The sequence below is a fragment of the Corylus avellana genome, chromosome ca11, assembly GCF_901000735.1.
Source record: "Corylus avellana chromosome ca11, CavTom2PMs-1.0".
Classification (NCBI taxonomy): Eukaryota; Viridiplantae; Streptophyta; class Magnoliopsida; order Fagales; family Betulaceae; genus Corylus; species Corylus avellana.
The window spans coordinates 3,138,338-3,162,909 of record NC_081551.1 but is presented as its reverse complement, the minus strand read 5'-3'; the positions used below and the strand labels follow the sequence as shown (position 1 = coordinate 3,162,909).

General features: G+C 37.7%; 4 protein-coding genes across 4 annotated transcripts; 2 read left to right on the top strand and 2 right to left on the bottom strand.

Moving 5' to 3' along the window:
* Nucleotides 1–216: 216 nt before the first annotated feature.
* Nucleotides 217–3,368, top strand: LOC132166368 (putative pentatricopeptide repeat-containing protein At3g25060, mitochondrial). The gene has a single exon (XM_059577173.1). The coding sequence runs from the start codon at nt 290–292 to the stop codon at nt 2,324–2,326; it is 2,037 nt and encodes a 678-aa protein (XP_059433156.1). The 5' UTR covers nt 217–289; the 3' UTR covers nt 2,327–3,368.
* Nucleotides 3,369–4,978: 1,610 nt separating this feature from the next.
* Nucleotides 4,979–6,636, bottom strand: LOC132165583 (RING-H2 finger protein ATL54-like). Its single transcript, XM_059576210.1, has one exon. It carries the CDS (start codon nt 6,428–6,430, stop codon nt 5,255–5,257), a length of 1,176 nt encoding a protein of 391 aa, XP_059432193.1. The 5' UTR covers nt 6,431–6,636; the 3' UTR covers nt 4,979–5,254.
* A 6,259-nt stretch (nt 6,637–12,895) lies between these two features.
* On the top strand, nt 12,896–13,486 carry LOC132165856 (uncharacterized). The gene has a single exon (XM_059576547.1). It carries the CDS (start codon nt 12,896–12,898, stop codon nt 13,484–13,486), a length of 591 nt encoding a protein of 196 aa, XP_059432530.1.
* Nucleotides 13,487–13,641: 155 nt separating this feature from the next.
* On the bottom strand, nt 13,642–23,065 carry LOC132165289 (ATP-dependent RNA helicase DEAH11, chloroplastic-like). Its single transcript, XM_059575786.1, has 3 exons — nt 22,099–23,065; nt 17,911–21,037; nt 13,642–15,111 (listed from the first exon to the last, which is right to left on the bottom strand). The coding sequence occupies exons 1-3, from the start codon at nt 22,999–23,001 to the stop codon at nt 13,895–13,897; spliced, it is 5,247 nt and encodes a 1,748-aa protein (XP_059431769.1). The 5' UTR covers nt 23,002–23,065; the 3' UTR covers nt 13,642–13,894.
* Between the last annotated feature and the right edge of the window lie 1,507 nt (nt 23,066–24,572).

The following is a 24,572-nucleotide window of genomic DNA, read 5'->3' as shown; positions in this document are numbered from 1 at the left end:
TTAAAAAGCAGATCCAACGGTAGCGATTAAAGTGAGCGAAAAAAGGACTGTACGTTTGCATACATAGGAACATCAATACATCATAGAGTTCGACTGTCGTGATTCAATCAGCTCTCAACGGTTGTGATTCAATTAAAACTGAAGAAAAGTAAACATTATATATATATATATATATTGAAGTCAGAAGAACCTACATTCATTCCCTCCATTTCTGTTTCTGTTTCTCAACGGCTATAAACTAACTCTCTAGGAACATCAAAGAGTTGGAGTTTCAGCTTCCCATACATAGATGCAGTTACTTCCATGGCCAAAGCGCCTCAAACCGCTCCTCTTAGCCTGTAAAGACAAAGCTTCCATAGCTAAAGTACATGCTCTCATGGTCTTGACTGGTCTCTTCGACCATGGAAACTTCAGTGGCCGAGTAATAGCATTATATGCACGTACAGGAGATATTGTGTCTGCCCGGAAAGTGTTTGACTTATTGCCTCAACGAGGCATAGATGCGTGGAATGCCATGGTCATTGCATATTCGCATAAAGAGTACCCAGTTGAAGTTCTAAATCTATATCGTCGGATGATCTTGGAAGGTGTTCGACCAGATAGCTCGACTTTCACGGTGGCCCTCAAGGCATGCATGAGCTTGTCGGATTTGAAAACGGGGGAGGAAATTTGGTGTAGAGCAGTTGATTGTGGGTATGGGTTTGATGTGTTTGTTGGGTCTTCTGTTTTGAATTTGTATGCAAAGTGTGGGAAGATGGATGAAGCTATCGCGGTGTTTGATAAGATGCCGCGAAGGGATCTTGTTTGTTGGACAACTATGATAAGTGGGTTTGCACAAAGTGGACGGCCAATAGAAGCAGTTGATACGTATAGGCGAATGCAGAAGGAGGGAATAGAAGGAGATGGGATTGTGATGGTGGGATTGATACAGGCATGTGCGAATCTTGGAGACTCAAAATTGGGTCCTTGTGTTCACGGGTATTTGATTCGGAGAGATCTTCCTATGGATGTTGTAGTTCAAACCAGCCTTTTGGATATGTATGCTAAGAATGGACATTTGGGGCTTGCTTGTCGGGTATTCAAGAAGATGCCTTGTAAGAATGTCGTATCTTGGGGTGCATTAATTTCTGGCTTTGCTCAAAATGGTTTTGCCGGGAATGCACTTGAATTCTTGATAGAGATGCAGAGTTGTGGATACAGACCGGACTTGGTGTCTCTTTTGGGTGCACTTCTAGCATGTTCCCAAGTTGGGTTTTTGAAATTGGGCAAATCTGTACATGGATATATTGTGAGAAGACTTGATTTTGATCAAGTTTTAGGTACTGCAGTGATTGATTTGTATTCAAAATGTGGAGCCCTGTCCTGGGCACGTACTCTCTTTGATCAGATAAAAGCCAAAGACTTAATCTCTTGGAATGCAATGATTACCAGCTATGGAATTCATGGGCATGGAAAAGAAGCTCTGTCACTCTTCTTAGAGATGACAAAAACAAATCTAAAACCAGATCATGCTACTTTTGCTTCTCTACTCTCGGCCTTTAGTCACTCAGGTCTTGTGCAAGAAGGTCAATACTGGTTTAATCTCATGGTTAACAAATATAATATCCCTCCAGCTGAAAAGCATTATGCTTGTATGGTTGATCTTTTGGCTCGCGCAGGGCGTGTTGAAGAGGCTCATGAGCTAATAGATTCCATGAATACTAATCCGGGTCTTGCTGTTTGGGTTGCCCTCCTGGCAGGTTGCTGCAAAAATGGCAAGTTGTTGATTGGTGAGATTGCCGCAAAAAAGGTGCTTGAGTTGAATCCGGATGACTTGGGAGTTTATGCTTTGGTCTCGAACTACTTTGGTAAGGCGAGGAAGTGGGAGGAAGTAGCTGGTGTCAGAAAAATCATGAAAAAGACAGGGATGAAGAAAGTACCAGGGTGTAGTGTAGTGGAAGTGAAAGGGAAGCTCCATGCTTTTCTTATGGAAGACAAGAGTCACCATCAATATGAAGATATTATGCAACTTTTGGATAAGTTGGATCATGAGATGAGAGCTATTGGATACCTCCCAAAGACTGAATTTGTGTTGCACGATGTTGAAGAGGAAGTCAAAGAAAAAATGTTGGGTAATCACAGTGAGAGGCTTGCTATTGCTTTTGGCCTCTTAAACACGGGGCCAGGAACCAGATTACTGATCACAAAGAACCTTAGAGTGTGTGGGGATTGCCATGAAGCAACTAAATTCATTACCAAAATTGTGAACAGAGAGATTGTTGTGAGGGATGTAAAGCGCTTTCATCACTTCAGGAATGGAATCTGCTCATGTGGTGACTACTGGTAAAGCATGAGGGCATAGATTTGCTCTCTCTTTGTTGGATTTGTCACAGCTGAGGTGTTGAGATATCAAGATAGATCTGGCATCTCTGATGGAGAACATGTTCCGAATATCATAATGAGGCATTCGAAGAGACAAGCTAGCCAATATCTCAATTGCATGCCACAAACTTTAAGGAGGAGTGTCTGGATGCAGCCGGATAACCAGTAAAGAATGGCTTCAAAATGCTTAGTCTTATTCAGCTGCTGGTAAAATTTGTTTTTTGATATCCATCAACCGCTTCACCAATTTCCCATTTACCTATTATATACATCAGCCGAGTTCAAAGAGCTTCTGTAAAAAACGAAAAGCATTCTTTATTATTGATCGGAAGGCTTCACTCTGATAGGAGTGTCACAGAAAAGGACAAGGATCTTCTTATCCCAATATCTTCCTGCATGCTTGACATCAAGCTAGAGTGTGATGTGCCTCTAACAGTGGCAATAACTAATCCTTTAGAATTCTTAAATTTTGCTTCCCCTGATCCCAGTTTCAAAGAATATGCATTATGTTGGCACCTATAATTTTACCAGACAAAATGGAGGGTTACTTCGTTGGCTAAAGTTAATTTTACCAGAACTTGAGTTTTCGTTCTGGTCTGCGAGAGTAAATTGGAAGAAGCAGAAGATGAAGTCTGGAAAACCAAAAGGATTTCCTACTGCTGCACAAAAATCCAAAATTACTCCTTCCAATAAATGAGGACATTGTTTGGTGTACAGTTACAACATGGGTTCTCTTACAAAACCAAAATTGGAGAGTACGAGCGTAACTTAAGGAGTTTCATATGTTTGATCTTGAGGAAGAATGCTGGCCTTCTTCAACTTTTGCAAAGGGCACAATTCCCTCGACTTCTTGTAGTCTTGTACTGGATGTGGACCGTCTGGTATTGTAAGCGTTTATAATCTTGTTTAGTGAGATATTGCATTTGTCATTATACAATGCATTTTCCATTTCATTTTTGGATCCATGAAATCAAATAAGTGATGAATGAAATATGGCATGTGCTCAAGTAGCTTCTAGACATGTTTGTTGAGATTCTGGGGAACATCAAAGTAGTGCTTGTGGAACCAACATTTGATGGCTAATTAAAAGCATACCTTTTGTCATTTAGGACATTAGGGGTTATTTTTCGCTTTTCACTACTTTAGTTGTGTTTGTTTTTTTAGATGACTAAAAACAAATACAAACAAACAGCATAGATGCAAAATACTGAAAATTACTAAATCCAAAATAAATAAAAATTAAAAAAATAAAAATCTAATCTTGACAACAATCCAGCTACAACTCCAGAGGGGATCCTCGAAGGTAATCAGAAAAGTTGCCAGCGAAGCTGATCGTAGTGGCCTATGCTGGACGGTATAGGTGTCAATAAAGGAAACTCTTTTTAACTTAGCTCTTGTCCAGCTTATAAGGGAGTTGAGAAGACTAAGAGGTAGATGTATAGTAGTGGAGGAGACACCATCTAGGGTGGTGAGACAAAAAAGCACCAAAATCGAATGTTTTTGAGGTTTAAATTCAGATCTGAAATTTATGGTATACCAAAAAGGCTCTACAAAGAAGAGTATTGTGAACTGTGATGGAGGAAATCTTCTGCAAGAGACCAAAAGGGGTGGCGGCACGTGTACCACCCCATGCATGCAACAGCACGCGTGGGCTACACAAGGAGGCTGGCGATGAAGGAGGGGGTGCGGGTGAGTGGTGGAAGAAGTGGGATTGCAGTAGATCTAACCTCTCAAAATTCAAACAGTAAACTAGAAAAAATAAAGAAGAATAAAATGAGGGAGCGTCGAAGGGGAGATGAGGAGGACATGGATAGCGAGTTGTAGAGGAGGGAAGATCTTCCCTCCCAGAACAAAGATCTAAGGGGGAGGAGGTCGAGAGAGTTTTGTGAGGGAGAGCTTTTAGAGAGAGAGAGAGAGAGAGAGAGAGAGAGATTTGGTTGGTAGCTACTTTAGTTGTGTTTATTCCGCTGAATATGATCTGGAAAGTAAATGATCATAGACTTTCTCAAGAAGAAAAGGTGACGTTCTTAAGTCAACCCAGAGAGTTATCATTAGAATTCGAGGGTGGAAGGTGAAGCTATAGCAGGAAGAAGAAAGACTCCATCAAATATGTCAATTCTTCATTTCCAGTGTATATTATGTCTTGTTTTAGGCTTCACATCACCGTAAAAATCTAGACTCGTTAGCTTGTATTTTCTGGTTGGGGCATTGGAATCAAAGCAGAAAATATGTAATATGATTATGAGGTGGAAAAGTATTTGTTAGTGTAAATCTGTGAGAGGGTTGTAATCTTTAGTCTCTTCCATCAAATCCTAAAGTTAAAACATTTCAGGAATCATGATCCTCTGGCCACTGAAGCCAAGACTTGTTCTTCCTTGACAATCAATAGGCTTATTTGCTTAGGAAAGGCTGATCTTTTTGTAAGGGATTATACTGGCAAGTGGGGGAAGGTAGGAACATAAGGCTGGGTGATCTTATGTGGCCTTATAACTTGATCCCATCTAATTCACCCGGATGATTATGTAAATGAGAATCTAAATGGCAGCTAAAACATGAGCTACATATTGGAATGAAAGGAAAAACAGAACATTTATATGAAAAAAAAAACAAGGTAAGAGAAACAAAAACTGAAATTAGTATAATTTCTAAAATATCATTATATTTCTCTTGAAATATATATAAAGTATTAGCCATTCAAGATATTAACTACAATAACAATACCCAAATTGCAGTCATTCTTTTCATAAGATATGGATTTATCTGGGAACATATATTTGGTGCAGAAACAAGAGTAGCTAATATCCAGGCTCCTTGAGAATACCGCCTACTTTGTTGGTTTGGCCACCGGCCTGAAGCTCTGGATATGAAAATTCTGAAAGCCTCATCTTCATCTTCACAAGGGAAGGATTGAGCTCCCACTTCTCCAATGTCTGGATGACAAGAACCTTCTGCTAGAAGAAATAGATCTTTTCATCGAAATGGGTCCCTTCTGCAGTGAACGCCCAATTGAAGAACTTTTCATCAGTTTGCACATGCTTGAAGTTCCACCATCCGGCTTGGCAACAATGTCTGCACTGCAACTTTTCAGGTGTACTGATTGGGATTCTGAACTTCTTTGATCAGTGACAATATTAGCCACAGCATGATAAATCCTTGCAGCAGAAGGCGAATCCAGTGAAACTGACCTCCTCATCGATTGTACTTCTTCTTCCACGACTCTTTGATTGTCAGCCAGATTACTTTGCACTCGAGATCGGCACTTCCTAGAGGTAGAATTCTGCATACTTTTCTCTGATATTTCAGCAACTGCCAAAGAGTGAAAACTTTCATCTCGAACCCCAATTTCACTAGTTCCACCCTCTCCAGCTTGGTTGCTTTCCACCCCATTAAAATTCTCAAGATTCTCTACATGGGTTTCTTGGCTTGAACCGGAAGAACTCGTACTAGGCTCAGATGCAGTTGCCTGAGAACCAGTACCGGCACCGGCACCGGCACCCGCAGCGTTGCTAACTATAGGAGCACGACACAAGGGGCAATTCTTGTGTGATCTCAACCAGGTATCTATACAGGGGAGGTGAAAGGCGTGGCTGCACTTTGGCAAGAGTCTAAGACTCTCATCTTCCTCAAACTCACTCAAGCAAACAGAGCACTCTGTTCCATCTATCAACCCCTCGTCTTTGTTGTACTTGCAGACTGTGATAGAATCAATAACAGATGGCTGGAGACCAACGGTGTTGATATACCATACGTGGTGATCAATCACAGGTCCATGATCTTCATCAAGATAATCTTCTTCTGTTGCAAACAGTATTGGTGGATTTCTTCTCCTTGATCTATTCCTCCTCGTGTAGTACTTCCTCATAATCGAAAGTATAATTCCAACCAAAAGAACCCCGCCAATCATGCAAGCCGTGAGAATCAAACTGATTTTCATTAATTGCCTGTGTTCATCATGTGGAGGAACTAATTGTTGTGACGAAGGAGGCCGTCGTTGTGATGGAAGAGGAGGAGGACAGTCATCCAAATCCAGCCGTATAAGGTGACCCAGTCTTCTATAATCAAACCCCATAGCAAAAACAGGGCAAGAAACAGAGGAGGATCAAAACAGGGGATATAAGCTCATACCCTTGCGTGTGGAGAAAAAGACAGAGAGAAGGAGAGAAGGCAATTGAAACTGCTCTACCTTACTTTTCACCACAAACATGGTGGATTGAGTTGATGGGAGTAAAGAACTTGGGATTCTTTCTGTTTTTTTTTTGTTTTTTTGTTTCTATTTTTCCACGATGCTTTTAAGGCTATTGTTGATTTCTTGGGACACGTCGGTTTCAATGAAGGACTGGTGCACTTACTTGGTAGCTTCGTTTTTTCTTTGCTTCACTGGAAGTCAGACTAGTCATTTCCGCGTTAACGTATTTCGTGGGTTCTCGGAAAAATAATGTGAAATCTTAATTATATATTTTTTTTAAAAAAAAAAAATTATGTTTTTCTTTTAACATAAAAAGCACCACCAAAAAAAAATTAAGAAAAATGATTAGCGAGGATTACAGTTTTTATTATAATTTTTTTTGCAAATTTATGTGATAATTTATATTTTATGGGAATGTGTGTCATATAAACTATCAAACGGTTTATGCTTTTGTGTCCGATATAGTAAATATCACGTGAATTGTCACGTCACGATAGGCAAGTACTATGTAAACTCTCACATGACTGTTCACATTTTAATAACTGTAGTAATAAGTGATGCGTAAACATCTACATTATTAACTTATAAAAAAACGTGTAATAAAAATTGTAGAATTCCTAATAATAAACCAATTTATGACTGAATGTGTTTTCACTCTTTTATGGGTAGAAAGTATTTGTTTTTTGAATTATGTTACATACCATTCTCTTAAATATCTTATAATCATCTATTTTACAAATTTATCATTAGATTTATGAAACCCATATTTTGCAAATCTACAAAAATAAATAAATAATTAGATAGAGAATGATTTTTATCGTTTCTCTTATGTTTTGTGTATAATGGGTTTGGACAGAAAATAAATATTTGAATTCTTTTTTTGAAAAAAAAAAAAAAAAAAAAAAACTCTTACAAAGCAAAGATAAAAGCTCTTATAGCACAAAGCATAAAGTTCTGCAAAATCATAGTCACATGCTATCTATAACTTCAATATTCCGCTAACTCAAGTACAAATACAGTTAAAGAGTAGATCTGCTCCGAGCAGACTAAATCTAACATATAGGTAGCCAAATTTTTTAACAAAATTTATTTAAATCAGTCATGCGAGATAACCTCACACTGAACTATCCAGGCCATGAGAAATAACCCCTTACACTTAATTATTTCTCATCGCTCATGAGAGCAGATTTAGAGGGAATAAACTCCTTATTCAAAATAAAAAACACAAACAAACAACCACCAAGCAGCAACAAAGGCAGAGGAGAAGATGAACGGCATAACACGGTGGTAGGTGAACGAACGCATAGTAGAGAGGCCGAAGTTGTTGATCTTGTTAGAGAACACCTACAAACATAAAAAGTAAATAAATAAATGAAAAAGGAGAGGGGAGGGTAAGAGCATAGAGTAAAAGGGAAGGAGGGAAAATGAGAGAGCTCATTAGAAAACAATTTTGAGAGGAGGAGGGAGCATATTACTGTTTTCTGAGGAGAAGGCCGAGAGACGGCTTATGTGATTATTGATTATTTATTGTGACATGTCGTAATTTTAAGGCAATATTTGAAAGAATTGAAGTTAGTTTATTTCCATAATCCTACATTCATAATGGAATTAGGTAGCTTTTTATTTTCTTTTGCCAATCAGTCATAAATCACCAATTTAAATACGTGATAGTGCTGGACTAATAGTCAATGATAAAACCGGGTCAACCGGTCAAATCTACATTTATTGATCGTTATCTTGGGCATCATATTCTAAGCTCTCTGTCAAGAAATTGGAAATTTCTAAGAGGGTGTTTGGCAAATCTTTTCATTTTACACGGCACTGTATGCCACTAGGTTGGCCCCGAAGGTTCAAGTACAATTTGTAGTTAAACAGACTGATGCAATATATAATACCAGGTTTGAAAATTAAAAGTATAAATAATTCCTATTTTGCCCCTTCTAAACACTTTACACATTGATTTTCTATCTTTCATAAGGGCTTTATTGTCTTTTAATATAACTTAGCTTGTCCATACATAGTTAACCGTGTCTCACTACAGTGTGGTCGTGGAACCGTGTCATGGAAAATGGGGGACTGTAGTGCAGCTTAACAAACAAGCCTAACAATCTTACTATTATATTGTTAAATGTGAATGAAATTTTATAGATTTCTTAGGTCCACTCACTTATTGGATAAATCTTATAAAAAATCACACTTAAAAAAAAAAAAAAAAAAAGTGGAAAATGCAGGTGAAAGAGATGGAAAAGGAGGTTGGTATCTTTTTGTTGAACCAATCATCGATTTTTCTTTCTTTCTTTCTTTCTTTTTTTTTTTTTTTTTTTTTTTGGAAAAAGTACGCTTTACCCTTCAAAGTTAGGAGCAATTTTTAATTCGACCTCTAATGATTCAATTTTTGCAATGCACCTCTCCAAACTTTCAAATTTTTGCAATTTGACCGATTGTATCCCAAACTTCTCATATTGCCCATAATTTTTTATTTTTTATAAAAAAAAAAAAATTAAAAAAATTCTACAGCCACCCTTTGGCCATCTAGCCATTTTTGCACCCCTAATTTTTATTTTTTTTTTAATAAAAAAAACAAAAAAATAAAAAATTTGGGGCAATATGGAAATTTTGGAATAATATTAGTCAAATTGCAAAAATTTGAAAGTTTAGGGGGTGCATTGCAAAAATTAAAACATTTGAGATCGAATTGAAAATCGTTCCAAATTTTAGGGGGTAAAGTATACTTTTTCCCTTCTTTTTTTTTTTTTTTTTAATTTCATTTTAAGTTAGAACCAATCATTCACCGGCAAAAGACGGTAGTGAACCAAAATATATTTTATATTAAAAAGAAAAAACATGGCAATTAAGCAACTTCTTAATTCATCAACACCCTTATCACTCAAAGTCCTATGCATGAATATGAAAATCAAACAAATATAAAAACACCTTTTATACTTGCTTCCAATTAACTTCTTAATTCATCAACTTCTTTTTTTCCCTAGAACACCAGACCAGACCAGGTTCATGCATAAAATAACTGTGAATTCGGTTCGAATCTAATTTTAATTGGAAATGGATTCGTTGGGATTAAGACACGTGTCTCATTTGTTATGCTATGGAACATGTGTCCCTAATGTCCTATTATGACATTTCTTATGCTCTTATTGGTCCAAAATGTTTTGGTGGCATAAAAAGTTACAATTTGCTCAAGTAATAAGTGATGTTTCAACATGTATATTAAGACCTTTATAAATAAAAATAAAATAAAAAATCGACTAGGTATTTATTTCTCTAATAAATAATACTATAGCCAATAGTGGTGTGTGATATGGTAGATAATGGATGATGATGATGCTTCCTTTTGCAATTAGAGTAGGGATATGGTGAAGTCCACAAACTTATATTAGACTTTTAATTCAAGTAATGTCCCAACATATTATACTAAGCCTCACTAGAAGACTTTCATTTTACTTTTATGAATGCCAGAAGAACTAGGTGGGTAGGAATAGTGTTGCCTATTATTATTATTATTATTATTATATATATATATATATATATATATATATATATAAGCCTATGTGCATGGAAATTGGAATTGGCTATTAGGCAAAAATGGAATTGCACCATAAAATATTGGTCAAGTTGCAAATGTTTTCAATTGATTAAAGAAAATAGCATTTATAAGGCGTAAAATGGTTTATAATTCTTATCTGCACAAACCATTTTCTGCCACTCTTCCACACCCTGGGCAAGGCCTTTTGTGTGGTCTACCTTGAGCTGGCCGGATACTTGTTTGTGCAGATAAGTCTTATAAGAGTTATCTCATAATTACTTACCCAAATTGCACGCAATATGAGCAGACAATTACATTAGATCTTAATTTTACCTTTAAAGGTCTTTTATTCTCACACACTCTCTTCCTTTGCAGCTTCTCTTCATTGTCTCTCTCTGCCTCGCCGCTTCTCAGATTATATTAAAATAAAAGAAATATTTGATGATTTTTTTTTTTAAAAAAAAAATATTTGATGATTTTTCACATGAGCCAAATGCCTCAAAATGTTTTTCAAACAGCCAAAAAAAAAAAAAAAAAAAAAAAGAAGGTATTTTTCGCCGAAATAAATGGGGGTTAATGATAAATATTGATGCTTACTGAATTAGTTTTTAGTTATACAGGATGAAATTTCACCATAAAGGACCCTTGAAATGCAAGTACGTCAATGGTGATCTCAGAGTAGGCTGAGTAGCCATGGCCGGGGAGAGTAGTAGTTATTTTAGCTGACAAAGACCCTTCATCTCGGAGATCAGAAGCTAGCTAATCCACTCAATTAAGATATTATACAATATTATAACTTATTAAACTAGACTGATTGTTGAATCTGATGTCTTTAGGATTGGGGATGCACAAAGCTTAATTAGGATATTTTATATTGCAATATTTACTGAATTTTATAAGAATATTATACATACTAACACGTGAGAATTTGACCAATTATGAGTGTGCTATATATATATATGAGTGGTGATTTTTAGCATATCGGGTTCAAACACGCCGGTGTTAAAATATTATAAAATATTATTAAAATAATATTTGAACAATAAAATAAAATGATTTTTTAACACCGGCGTGCTTATTGTTCAAGCATGCCGGTGTGCTAAAAATTACTATTATATATATAATACATGTGAAGGATGTGTAAGTATATAAAATGTGTACCATGTGCCCTCTATTGAAGTGCTCAACAAACGCTATTTAGTAGATTGATATAGGACTCTTATACAATTGGAATGATATAATAATAAAAATTTAGTCCTTACTCCTTAGATTTTATTTTTTACAAGCTCATGTTGATTCAAACGCGAACTTTCAATGTTGTGTTATTTAAGTTATATGACAATCGTATAACAATCTACTAAATAGCATTTCTTAAATAAGGAAATCCATTGGCTTTGAACTAGAATGCAACCTACTAAAGAGTCAGTAGGGGTTATAATTAAGCTGGTCTTGGATTTTGCAGGCAGATTAGGTAGATTAAGATGCTTATGCTACCTAATTGAATAGAATTAGATAAAGAAAAGGTTGATAGGCCAAAACAGTTTTTCAAGGATTTTTTTTTTTTTTTGGGCTCCATTTTGGCGTATTTGTTGTAATCCAGTGCACTCCATCTGTTTTTTTTTTTTTTTCATTATATATTGAGAATGCTTTTGTGGGTTGTTAAATCAATTTGGTTAAGTTCTATAAACATGTAAACTCTTAGATGATGTAGGTATTATTGCTCTAAAATAAAAAATAAAAAATGGTTATAATTGTAGCAACATAAATATGCATTGTACTTGAGACATAGGATTAGTTTTTCACTGCTACATTTAAAACCTCAAAGCTAGCCTTCATCGTGAATCATCCATGAATATGCATTGTAGGCCTTTATACAAATTGGGCCTTAACTTTTGGGCCTGATTGGGAGTACTACCAAAAATTATATTTTTCCTTTTTAAAACAAGACATGTCTTGAGATTGTTCTTAGATACAGTAGAGCCTATTATTCTTATCGGAAAAAATTTACTTTAAATCTCTGGACTATCATACATTTTGAGAAGACCTTAAAAAATTTTCAATTTCATCTCCTGAACTTTCAATTTGATGTAATTTAACCAATCCATCAATTTTTAAACTTTAAAAGTGATAAATGACCATTATACCCTTGACTTTTTTTTCTTTTTTTTTAATAAAATTTCGAATTAAAAATTTTGAAAAATTATTATATATAAAAAAATCAGGGTTGGCCCTTGTGACCCCTTTTTTTCAATTTTTTTTTTTTTTTTTTAAAAAAAAAGAAAATCGAAGGGTAATTTTGTCTTTTTAGGGGTTTCCATTAGAGTTTAAAAGTAAAAATTGACCGAATTGAGTAAATTGCATCAAATTGAAAGTTCGAAGGGTGAAATTGAGAGTTTTTAAAATTTAGAAAAGTCTTCTCAACAAATTTATTTTTAATTCTCTTTTGAAAACTAAATGGTGGTTTAGTTTCCCCTTGGCTTTTGAGGAAAGGGTTGGGGCATCATTTCATTAGATGGAATCTTGCCAAAGTAAACATATGTTTGTCCGACCACGCAAGCAACGAATTTTCTCCCATATTTAAAGCAACATGTAATATTAAAGCCCAAACCGTAGCCACCTACGTGTGAAATCTACCATCCCCAATCCTCCACTCTTAACGCAATCACCATTTCAACCACCAACCCCCCACTTTCTTGCACGTTTCAAACACTCTCAGCCTTTGTTTCGGAAATTCTGATCAAAACCCATGAAGTTAACCAACCAGAATCATTGAAATATTATATGCATGATTCATGAAGACTTCAGTTATGGCAGGGAGGGCATCGTCGAACAACCAGAAGTTGAACTCTAAAGCTTTGGATGGGAACGAGATGGTGATGGGTGTTGAGGTTTCTCAAAAGCCTGGTGTTGACCTCATGCAGAACTGTGATCTGCCTCCGCCCATGAAGGTTTTTACGGGGTCGGATACAACGGTCGTATCGTCCATGAATAGGATACTTAGCGTGACGACCACAGGGAAAGAAGACGATAACGACGAGTTTCACGTGTATATTAGTGGCGGCGAGAATGAGAAGTTGGAGCTTTTGAAGGCTTTGAGGCTGTCACAGACGCGGGCACGAGAGGCGGAAAAGAAAGCGGCAGCTCTGGTTAAAGAGAGGGATTGTGTTTCCAATGCTTTGCTTGAGGAGGCAACGCGGTTGTTTGCTTATCGGCAGTGGGTGAGGTTGCTTGAGCTTCAAGTTACACAAAAGCAGAAGGGTTGTGGCTATGGCGGATTGTTGAAAGAGGAGGATCATGGGGGTGAGGGTGGGAGTGGTGTAACATGGTTCATGGCTTTCGCATTTTGTTTGGGATTTGTTGGCGTAGGCTTTGTATTTGGCTGCAGATACTTATTTTGATCTTTCTTTTTTTATTTTCATTTGTTCCTCTCCTTTGTCATTATCATTTTACAGACATCAACGAAGAGAGAGAAAAAAAAATGGCTTTTATATTCAGGTTTTGTATGCGTGGTGACATTTTGTAATTGCAAAGAAATTCATTTGTAGCATAAGAATCCTGAAAACAGATGAAAACGAAGGCAATCATCTGAAGACATTTACAGAAGCAGTTGCAGGATCCCATGAGGGTTCATACTTTGCATGAAAAAGACTAGTGATGGGAGATAAAAAGGCATCATTTGTCTGGCTACACATTAGTATATACTTATTACGACCTATATACATCTGGGATATACATACAAGAATAACTCAAGGCCATAGATTAGGTATTAAGGTAATATTATTAACACAGCAGACAGCAGGCAGCAGCTAAAAAACTTCGGGCGGGTGTAGAATCCTCAAGTGGTCATAGCAATCATTACTGCTTTGAAAGAACTCCAAACATACCCAGCAGATGTGCCTCCCACACCTACACTCAACGTGGTTGCACCCATCAACCTTCTCAATTGTATACCCACATACAGGGCAGTTCTTCACATTTTCTTTGCCCTTGCACCATTCCTTGAGAGACGAATCTGGATCGTCCTTGAACTCCTGGTACCGCTCGCATGACATGTAAGGATGACACTCTAAATGGCACCTAGTACAAGTCTCTGCATAACATGCCCCGCAGAAAAATGGCTCACCAGCAGTCCCAGGATCTGCCACTCGGTAAACTGAAGGACAGTCGGGAGATGGGCAAAACCTGTAAACACCCCCACTCAATGCAACAAATGCTCCCACAGAAGCCCTGAAGAGTTCCCCCAACTTATCATTTGTCAAGAGAGACCTCAAATCTGTAACCAAAATAGGAGCCCGGCAGCTCTCGCGGGCACAGCATATAGGAAAACTGTCATTGTTCTTGATTGCAAACTCACACTGCTCCACCAGACACAACCGACAGCACAAATGCCCGCAGCGCTCAAGCCGGTAACCATCCTCGACGTCACACAAGCAAATGGGGCAAGCAGTTTCACTGTCAAACCCTTCAGCCGACCCATATGGCATCTGTGCAATCTCATAAATAATCCCTTCTGCTTTTTGCTTTAACTCTTCACTACCATGAACAGAGATCACATGCCGACGAGTAATGAGAGTAAAGTCAGCCCCAGGTACCTTCGCTTTGAGCCCATGGAGGTCTGGCCCAAATTTACGCACCACTTCCTTCATTAGGTTAGGAGGCAGAACACCACCTCGGAGATGGATTTCAAGTTGCTTGCTTTCGTGAAGGGTCAAAAGGCATTCAACCAATTTCTTCTGTGCCAACTCAACCTTGTCTGGAGAACCAAATACCCGTACATTAAGGCTATGCCTGTCAAAGATAATGAAGGTTCCTGTCTCTTGTTGCACCGACTTCTTAAGACTGATGCCATCTCTGGAAAATAGATGCTGTATAATGGTAGGGGTGAGGCTGGCATGATCCATGGTCTTCCCTCTCATAAGCTCTTCCACAGGTCTTCTCAGCTCTGCCACAGTTTTTGTAGCATTTGCAGATATCTTCACTCGAAAGGAACCATTAGCAATCCTGTCTAGAGTGCACTCTGCACCTGTGAAAGAGACCACTCACAACTGTTAGCACAGTAATCGCAGAACAAGATTGTTCTGACTCTATATGATTGTGCTGATAACATATATTTGCGAAAAATTGGAACACCCTAATTATCCAAATGTGGAACTGTGACACATATTCACACAAGGGAAAAATGAAGACAATAGCCCCTCCTTTATTCATTTCACCTAGTAATTCAAAAGCTCTCACCAACCAAATTTAGAAACTCCATGAAGCAAACTTATTTTACAGAATCTCAATAAAAGAAAAATACAAGTCCTTCCCAATTTGCTCCTCGATATTGAGACAAACATGAAGATGCACATTTGTGTTTTTCTGTCTCAATAAATTCCAGTGACACCCTGACCAAATTCAGAATCCGCTCCCAGAAAATTTATTGTATTAAATCTATCTTAAGAAAATTATGAATCGTTCCAATTTTGGTCCTCAGCATTAAGAAAAAAAATACTGGAAAAGTTTATTCATAAAGTCTAGGAAATTAGAGCAATGCTAACATAGTGAGAACATTGGTCAACATCACCTCCAACTTAGCGGATATACATAACCAGCGAATTGGCTAACAGTATCAACACCTCCTAACAGCAGGTAAGTCATTCACCCAAAGTCACTCACAGACAGTGCTTAAGCAATCATGTCTATGTACACACAAACATAACGGGCAATGGATCATGGTGATGATCCACTATTAACAACTTGAGATTCGCAACAAACCTTTGCCCCATTTCAACATAATGTCACATATAAATGCTAGAGCTGTCTGTAAGTCCCTACTCACAGATGCAACGTCTCTGCTTAACTTCTCACATATTACAGATTCTACCTAAAAGGAAATCAGCATGACTAGCAAGAAATGGGAGCAGGAAAATCCTGAGGTTAGTTCAGATGCCTATGACACTTAGCAAAGGAGACAGGCAACTGTTGCTTTTACATAAGATTCACTTCAATTAAAGTGAAATCTATTTTGCCACATTAAATCACAAATCTGAGCAAGCAATAATGAAAAATGAATACATAGAGGAAAGGCACATAAGCATAATCTAAAATGGAGAAAAGCAAGAACAATCAACAAGACTGCCCAACAAGCTAATAACAGATCTTATATTTATTTGAGATGAATACAACTCAAGAAAACTTCAACTGCTTAAAGCTTTCTATATAAATCCTTTTTCACCATTCAGCACTACATAGCAAGATATCGTCCAGCAAATCCTAGGCAATCATGCCATTTCCCACTACATCAACTTGAACCATATCACTATCCATATCCACACATTCTTGTGTCTATATTGCACAAACCAAACCATCTTAAGATGATTTCCCTCATCTTCTCTATCATTGGTGCCACCAGACTTGACATGAATGCATTTATGTCTAATTTTTTTCATTTCCAGTATTACCCAATCATCCAATTCAACATTCTCATTTAACCAAGTTCACTTTTTGAAATCCTGCTTCTTAAAGCTTTAATTGCATAACATTATATACCATGAGAGATAACTTTAATTAGTTTTCCATGATTACCTCATGCACCAGATGCACTTTATACAGAAACTATATAAAGCACAGAAACTAATTAAGGTTATATACCCATCCTAACTCTAAATTTTACAGAAACTTCTCCGGAATCTCTGTTTCCGGAGTGGATAATCAACCAAATAGAAACTAAAAGTTTCAGGAAGTGTTATTTACCTCTTGATCATCTATTTTCACTGCATATTCACCAACATGATGCAGAAACAAATTTGAAACAATATAGTTAAGCAAAAAAATACAAGTACTGGAGTTGTACAAATCTAATGACAATTTCAAACAACCGTCAAATACTTTTGGCCCATCTTATTCTAATGTAGATAGCATTAGAAATCAATAGATGTTAGATGTAATTTCAAAGTTATTGGCTATATAGCACCAAATTCGTCTCAGTTCAAAGCTAAAAGGTTCCATTTTATCATAGCAAATTATCAGGATGCATAAACTGGAAACTTAAAAATATTATACAGGAACAAAAATGTGTATACAATTGAAAAACAGTGCATTGAAGTAAATAATCCAAATTCATAATCATTGTATCCAAACCTATCATTTAGTTCTGCACTTTGTACCTAAGCAGTCACTTTTTTACCATCGAATCCATAATCCAATTTCAAGAAGTATATATAACTTCCATAAACATTTTTAGTATGTCAGAAGAAAAACAAGCCCCAATTGCTCAGACCCAAAAAAAAAAAAGAGGCCAAAAATCTTACTTATCCAGAAGAGTAAAGTATTATTATATAGAACAGAACAATTGAACTATTAAACCACAAAATTATTTACACATGAGGCTCAATATAAGCCAATCGTTGCTAGATTACAGGGAAGTTCAGGAGGAAGACAGTTACAAATTTTGACAAACATCTAAAGATATATAGAAAGGATTCTTTTCTTTCAGACAATGATTCTGACAAAATGCATCTTGCTGCATAAATGATTGTCTTGACCATCTCAATAATAACAACATGAACTAGCTAGTAAAAGGAACCAACATCACAACAGTTTCTATCATAAGACTACATGTGGCTATATGTAAAAAGAGAAGTAATCAAAAAGTTGATCAGAGAAAATTCAAAGAACCAAATAGAATCAAGAAGAGAGTTAAATGAGAAAGAAGCACAAATGGAAGATAATCCCAAGACTTGAAGCAACCCCAAAAAATAGAAAAGAAACAGAAAATAAGCAAGAAAAAGTAATGGATAAACATCTGTATATGAAAAGGATAATGTGCCCCTAGCAGTACCTTTTAAATCCCTGAAGCTTTCAAGTAAAGGATCCAGTTGCTTCTTGATCACAACATAGACGGGCCCAGGACATGACAACGAGCTATGAAATAATTGCTGGCACTTTATCTTCTGCCATGAAGAACAACAAGGCAATACTTTCCCTTCCAGTTGCTCTAAAGCTTTTGCCGCCTCCAAGTGCAATCTTCCATCAAAAGAGATAAAAGCTTTCATGAAAGTATCCTTTTGTTCTGGTGGAAGGACCTGGACTCGGCAACAATTAGTGTAGGGGTTCCTTTTAGGCATAAAGGGAGAGATTTCTTTTAGGAGTGCTTCTTCACAAGCACTGCATGGCGGATTTTCTACAGCATCTCCTCGCACCAGGAAAAGATCCAGGATTCTCCTATTTGTAGCAGACCTCAAAATTTCAAAAATTTCGGCTTCAGAGATTTCTTTATCAATTCCGCTTATCACAACACCATCAGAAGATTTGTTGCTAGCTTTACAGCGAACAAACTTTCCTCCTATCGCCAGATTATAGAAATCTCTAAGCATGAACCCAACATCATGAGCCTCACATTTTACAATTGCAAACCCATTACTGGGCCTACGCGGCCAACAAACTTTAGCTTTAACAGCAGGAAATGAGTCCCCTCCAAATGATGTCTGTGAAGGAACTACCTTTACTAAGGAGCCATTGAATTCAACATTATTTAGTTCAGCAGCCTTTTTAGCGGCATCAGGAGTAAGAAATGTTATCCTGCCCCACTTCCCTTTGTCATCACTGTCCTGTCCAATGCCTGTAAACTTGTGGATAGCACAGATACTACCAGAAGCAAACTTCTCAAGAAACATTATAAGCTCCTTATCAGAAATGGCATCCACATTTGAATAATAGACATCAACGGTCAAATATCTCTTTTCAAGCTCCAAATGCTTGATCTCAGCACCAGCTCCAAACAGTGCTATAGAAGATGAAACACCAGTTCCATGATATAAGCACTTCTCCATGCATTCGTTAAGTAATAACTTACGCTCATACTCCAACACACCATTTACAAAAATAAAAACCTTTTCCATGCACTGTGAAGGGGAAAGTAACCGAATCTCATTCAGGTTAACATTGACTTCAATGCCAATACGTTCATCCATGAAGTTGGTCCGTAAACGTGATACAAGACCAAGCAGATTACTGCTGAACTTTCCACAAAATCTTTTAAGGAGAGTACTACCTAAACCAGTCAACACCCTCACCTGCAACTTTCGGCTGTCCATCTCAGATACATCAAACAGAGGGGGAGGATAAAGGGTAGACAAAGATTCTATATCAACACCAGTTACACAGACCAGATATTCATTAGAAATTGACAAGAGTTCACCAAAAACTACCCACCTAGGCTTCTGACTGAATATCAGCAATGAACTTGAAGGATGCAGCTGGACATGATGTCCAGTTAGTGCCACTTCATAACCAAGTTTATCATATCCAGAGTACATGGCTACATTTTCTTGAAGGGAAGAGAGTATAACCTGTTTCATATATTTATCATACTCAGTAGACTTATGAGGATCCCAATACCAGTGACTCGGAATGATAGCATTAAGTTCATGTTTGAGGCAAAATTCTAATTCCCTGACTGTGTCTTGACATCTCCGCATAGATTTGGCATTGATACTGTTTTCCCAACACCACTTACCTTTCCTATCTGGAGGCACAGACTCCCATTCCTTGTAAACAGAGAGAAGAGTAAATAGGTCGCCACCGGGATGACAAAATTGCACCTTAAGGCAATCAGATTTCTGTTTGTCTTCATCATTACCAACTCTACAAAATATGCTACTGGCATTTGCCATTACAGCAGCAAGAACAATTCCCTCTCGAAACAAACGATGCTCTTTGCAGCCTAGAATCAGCTTACCAAGCCGAGGCTCAATACCCAATTTAACCAAATACCTACCTTCACCAGTTAATTGAAGAGCATCCTTATTCCATGTAACAGCTCCTAACTGAACTAGATTTCTGATGGCCATGTCAATAGCTTTAGCACTTGGTGCATCAACAAAATCAAAGTCCTGTACATTCTTGATGCCTAAAGCAAGGATCCTAAGAACCGCAACTCCAAGATGAACTCTACGAATCTCGGGTTCCTGGTTAGGAGGCATAGATTCATAATCAGATACTGAGTAGAGTCTATAACACCTTCCTGGTTCTGTCCTTCCAGCACGCCCAGTTCGTTGATTAGCGGAACTCTTGCTGATCTTGCAAACCTTGAGGACGTTCATGCCACTGCCAGGTTCAAATTTGCCTTCTTTAACCATACCAGAATCAATTACGTACTTGACCCCAGGAATTGTCAGCGATGTCTCCGCAATATTTGTTGCAAATATAACTTTTCTTTTACCAGGAAAGCTTTGGAAAACACAAATTTGCTCTTCATAAGAAAGTTTTCCGTGTAAAGCTAATGCAACTGCATACGGTGTATTGAAATTTTCACAAGCCCATTCTACTTCCATCTGAGAAGTTAAAAAGGCAAGAATTGTCCCATCTTTCTCTGTTTCGTGAACTTCGGTTGCCATCCTCACCACCTCAGGAACATATGAAGCGAAAAAACCAGAGCCAGAAGTTCCTTCCGTCATGCAAGGGACATATCTGACAGCAACTGGAAAGCTTCTTCCCTCCACATAAAAAATTCCACAACCAAAAAAATACTCTGAGAGCTGGTTTGCATCAGCAGTGGCAGACATTATAATAAGCCGTAAATCAGGTCTCCGACACAATAAACTCTTGATCAATGCCAGAAGGAGATCAGTGTTCAAGCTCCTCTCATGGGCCTCATCAACTATGATGCATGATATCCCAGATAGATTGGCATCATTCATGTAGAGCTGCAGTAAGCAGTGGTCAGTCATAAATATTACCCCAGAATCAAGTTGTGAAAGGGATGAAGATGTCCGACAGCAGATGATTGATTTGTTTTGATAACACCCGATACTTTCTTCTTTGACCCTATCTGCCAATGAGATGGCAGCTATCTTGCGGGGCTGAGTACATACAATGGACTCATTAGCAGCAATTCCTGAATCAGCAAGAAATTGAACCAATTGCGTACTCTTTCCAGAACCAGTCTCTCCAATCAATACCATTATCTGTGCAAATGGCAGTCAGAAGAAAGGTCAAAAAAAGATATCAAGGGCAACTTAATTCACACATCTACTGAAAGTTAAGACTACTTTTTAGCTTAAATCAAGAACAGACCTTTTTTAACTCAAAAAAAAACAAAAAAAAAAAAAACTAACTAACTAACTAACTAACTAACTAACTAACTAACCAGGCACACAGTAATATCAAATGATTCCATAGTAAAGAAGCATTCATCAAAATGATTCAGCATTCCATTGCATGCTTCATCATCTATTTTTAATGAATTAAGCCTGAAAGCATAGAAGTTCAACCGTACAAGTGCATCAATGTTTTTTTTATTTTTTGAAAAAGATCCTAGTTAACAATCTGCTCTCTCCATGTTATTCCTGGCGTGCACCTTATAGATGGAATCATTTCCAGCAACACACGTCCACAATCCTTGGACAACCATTGAAGTTGCTCACATGGTCCCTATTACTTTCCATTGAATGGTATAAAAAATATTTTGTATTAGAGCACTAACATTCAAAAATTGTCATGAACTAGAAATGTATTTAGCAGAAGCACACATCTAAGTTCCCTGACTCCTCTCATAGACTGCTTAAAGTAATATATAACTAAAGATTAGTCTGTTATGTCTAGAAAGTGGGTGAACACCAATCCCCTGCTACGAGCAAGGCAGACACTCTAAAAGTAAATTTGCTTCTTCTTCCCTCCCCCATTCTTTTAATCATTGTTTGCATGAACTTCCATCACGGCCCTTTTTGAAAAATTTCCATCACATTCCCGAAAAATCACACCTTTGAACCTGTATCCTTATCTTCAACAATCTTCCAATTCAAGTCATCACACATTATGCTGCTACAATCTTTGTACCCCATACATTTATATAAACAGTATGTCATCATCTAATAAACTTTCCCACAATATCCCTCCAAACTCATTTAAAAAAAAGTGATTTTTACAAACCAAAAAAATTCATCAACCTTAAAAAAAATAACGACAACATTTCCAAAACATAAATTCAAAACCCACAAGGAAATCACAAGCAAAATTGCAAACAAACCTGCTGGCAATGAATTTGCCGAAGAATCTCCTTCCTGTAAGCATAAATCGGCAACCCATCCTCCAGCCGTCGACGCTCCCTCGAAACCAAGCTGTAAACCCGATTCCAATCGAAACCCTCACCAAAACTAAAAATTTGCACGTCCTCTTCACCACTCTCCTCTATTTTTTGGGAGGAACCGCCACTCCCCTCCTCACCATTCTTTCCTTCCAAGTGAGCCAGTACACAGTTCATGGCCGACCTGAACTCTCCCAAGCGTTTCGAAATCAAGTCCCCCTCAGCAATCAGGCCCTTCTTCCGGTCGAGGAGCTGGGAGAACGAGACGAGCTGGTTCCGCCGAGAGAGCGACCACGTGACGTTTCTAATCTCATCCCAGACAAGCTGGTGCTTCTTGCCCCACACCTTCACTTCCTCGCCGTCGATCAGGCGACGCACGCGATCAGCGAACAAGGCTCGGAGCCGGTCCTCGAGTTCGCGGTAACCGGACGGGGCTACGAGCCTCGGCTCGAAACCGTGAGCGCCGTCGAAGCGCAAGCCCCAGAGATTGACAGTCGCTTCCAAACCGTCGGTACAACTAGAGAAGAACAATTCTCCGGCGACGGGACCGATGTCTAAGACTCTGGTATCCGCCGGCGAAGGCACGCATTGGGCGATCACGGAGTTCACATCGGTTCTTCCGTGTACGCCACCGTTGCAGCGGAGCTGCACCACGAATTTTGGGCCTCGGGTTCGCCCGGCGGGGCCGGGAGGCCGGTTGAGTCCATGGTTCGCCGGAAAATTGGGACGGTGGTTGTGATAGGCGGACTGCACAGGCCGGCAATATTGATGGGCGTGGGGATCACGCGGTAAGTGAGGCGGTGGGGGTCGCCGGAAGGCGGGATTGGGAGGGTTGCTTTTCTTCATGACATAGAAAGTAGTGTGCGAAGAGAGAGCGAGTGAGTCTGCTAGAGAAAGAGAGAGAGAAAGAGAGAGAAGTTGGACGGTGACAAACGCTGGTTGCGTTCATATAAATACAAGTTTGTGGTGGGGACAAAGGAGGGATTTTGCTTTTGTCGCTCCGATTTTGTACGGAATTTGCGTGGGATTCGAAGTTGGACAATATTAGGGTTCGGTGAATAATGTTTCGTTTAAGATTGCGTTTGGCTTTTTTAATGGATTTTTATCAAAAATTTAATTACGTTTTAGTATTTTAAAATTATTATCTTTTGTGAGATAAGATTTTTTTACAATTTCAAAAAATTTGTGGATTATCAAAATTACGAAATTCAGGCAATTTTTGACATAAAACGCTCGAAAAATATTACCTATTAAAAATGCGGTATATTACTAATCAAAATTAAATATATTTTTATCAAGTTTTTACTTTCTATTTTGAAAAAAAAAAAAAAAAGAGCTAAAAGTTGTATTTTAATTTTTTTAAGAACTGTAAAAGTGAATAATAAGCATTTTGGGAGATAAATTAATTTTTACGGTTTTGATAACATGTCATATTTTTAATAAGCGGTAAAATTTTTTATAAATTTCGTATTTCTAAACAAATTGTTGGGGTTTTTTTAGTTGTTGAGTTATTAAGAGTTAACTTATTATAACAATAAATACTGCTAGTGAAAAATTCACACCATTTCAAAGTAATTATTGGGGTTTGACAGAGTAAATGGAGAGGAGTTTGGCACGCTCACTGAAAAGGCCCTCGATCGAGGAACTGAAAGGCCATTTGCTTTTTATGAAAGATTAGAAGAGTCATTCACGGGCTTCTCTTCTTCTTTGAGTGTACAGTAATGCCATACCATGCACTTCTTTTTTATTTCTCATAAGATGATAATAATGACACATTTAGCAATAATAATTACTCCATGATAATGCCATACACATTTGGCTTTACCCACTAAGCTCTCTGCTTTCCTATGTTTTTTTTTTATTTTTTTTTTATTTTTTTAGGGTTTTAGGGTTTTAGCCCCCCTAATCATCAAAAGGTTACAAAATATAGTTGTGAGTCTTTGTGACTGGTCAAATGATGATGAGAGGCGGCGTGAAGTGAAAAGATGAAGATGGTTTATTGTGGGTATTAGGTTTTTAGGGTTAGGTTATATTGCAGGGGTGGGGCGGGTACCTCAAACTTTTAAAAATGTTACCCGCAATCTAACCCGTCCCACGCGAATATCCTAATATCTAACTCGAATCTGCTTTTTTGGTGAAAGAAACTAGGCAGATGGGTTTTGTGGGATTTGCCCACCCCTATTGACCGGTGTGTGATTTGGAGTTTTTGGGGTTGAGATGTAATTATTTATTAAGGTTAGAATCAAGGTTTCGTTTGTTAGTGCATTTTAGAGGGTATTTTTTGTTTGAAAAAAATTGTTCTAATATAACATATAAATTTGAAGTAATTTGAAGTGTTTTGTGAGTATTTTGTATTTTGAATTATTTGTTAATACTTTATATTTTGAAAGGAAAAAACGTTAAGGAGAAACAAAAGA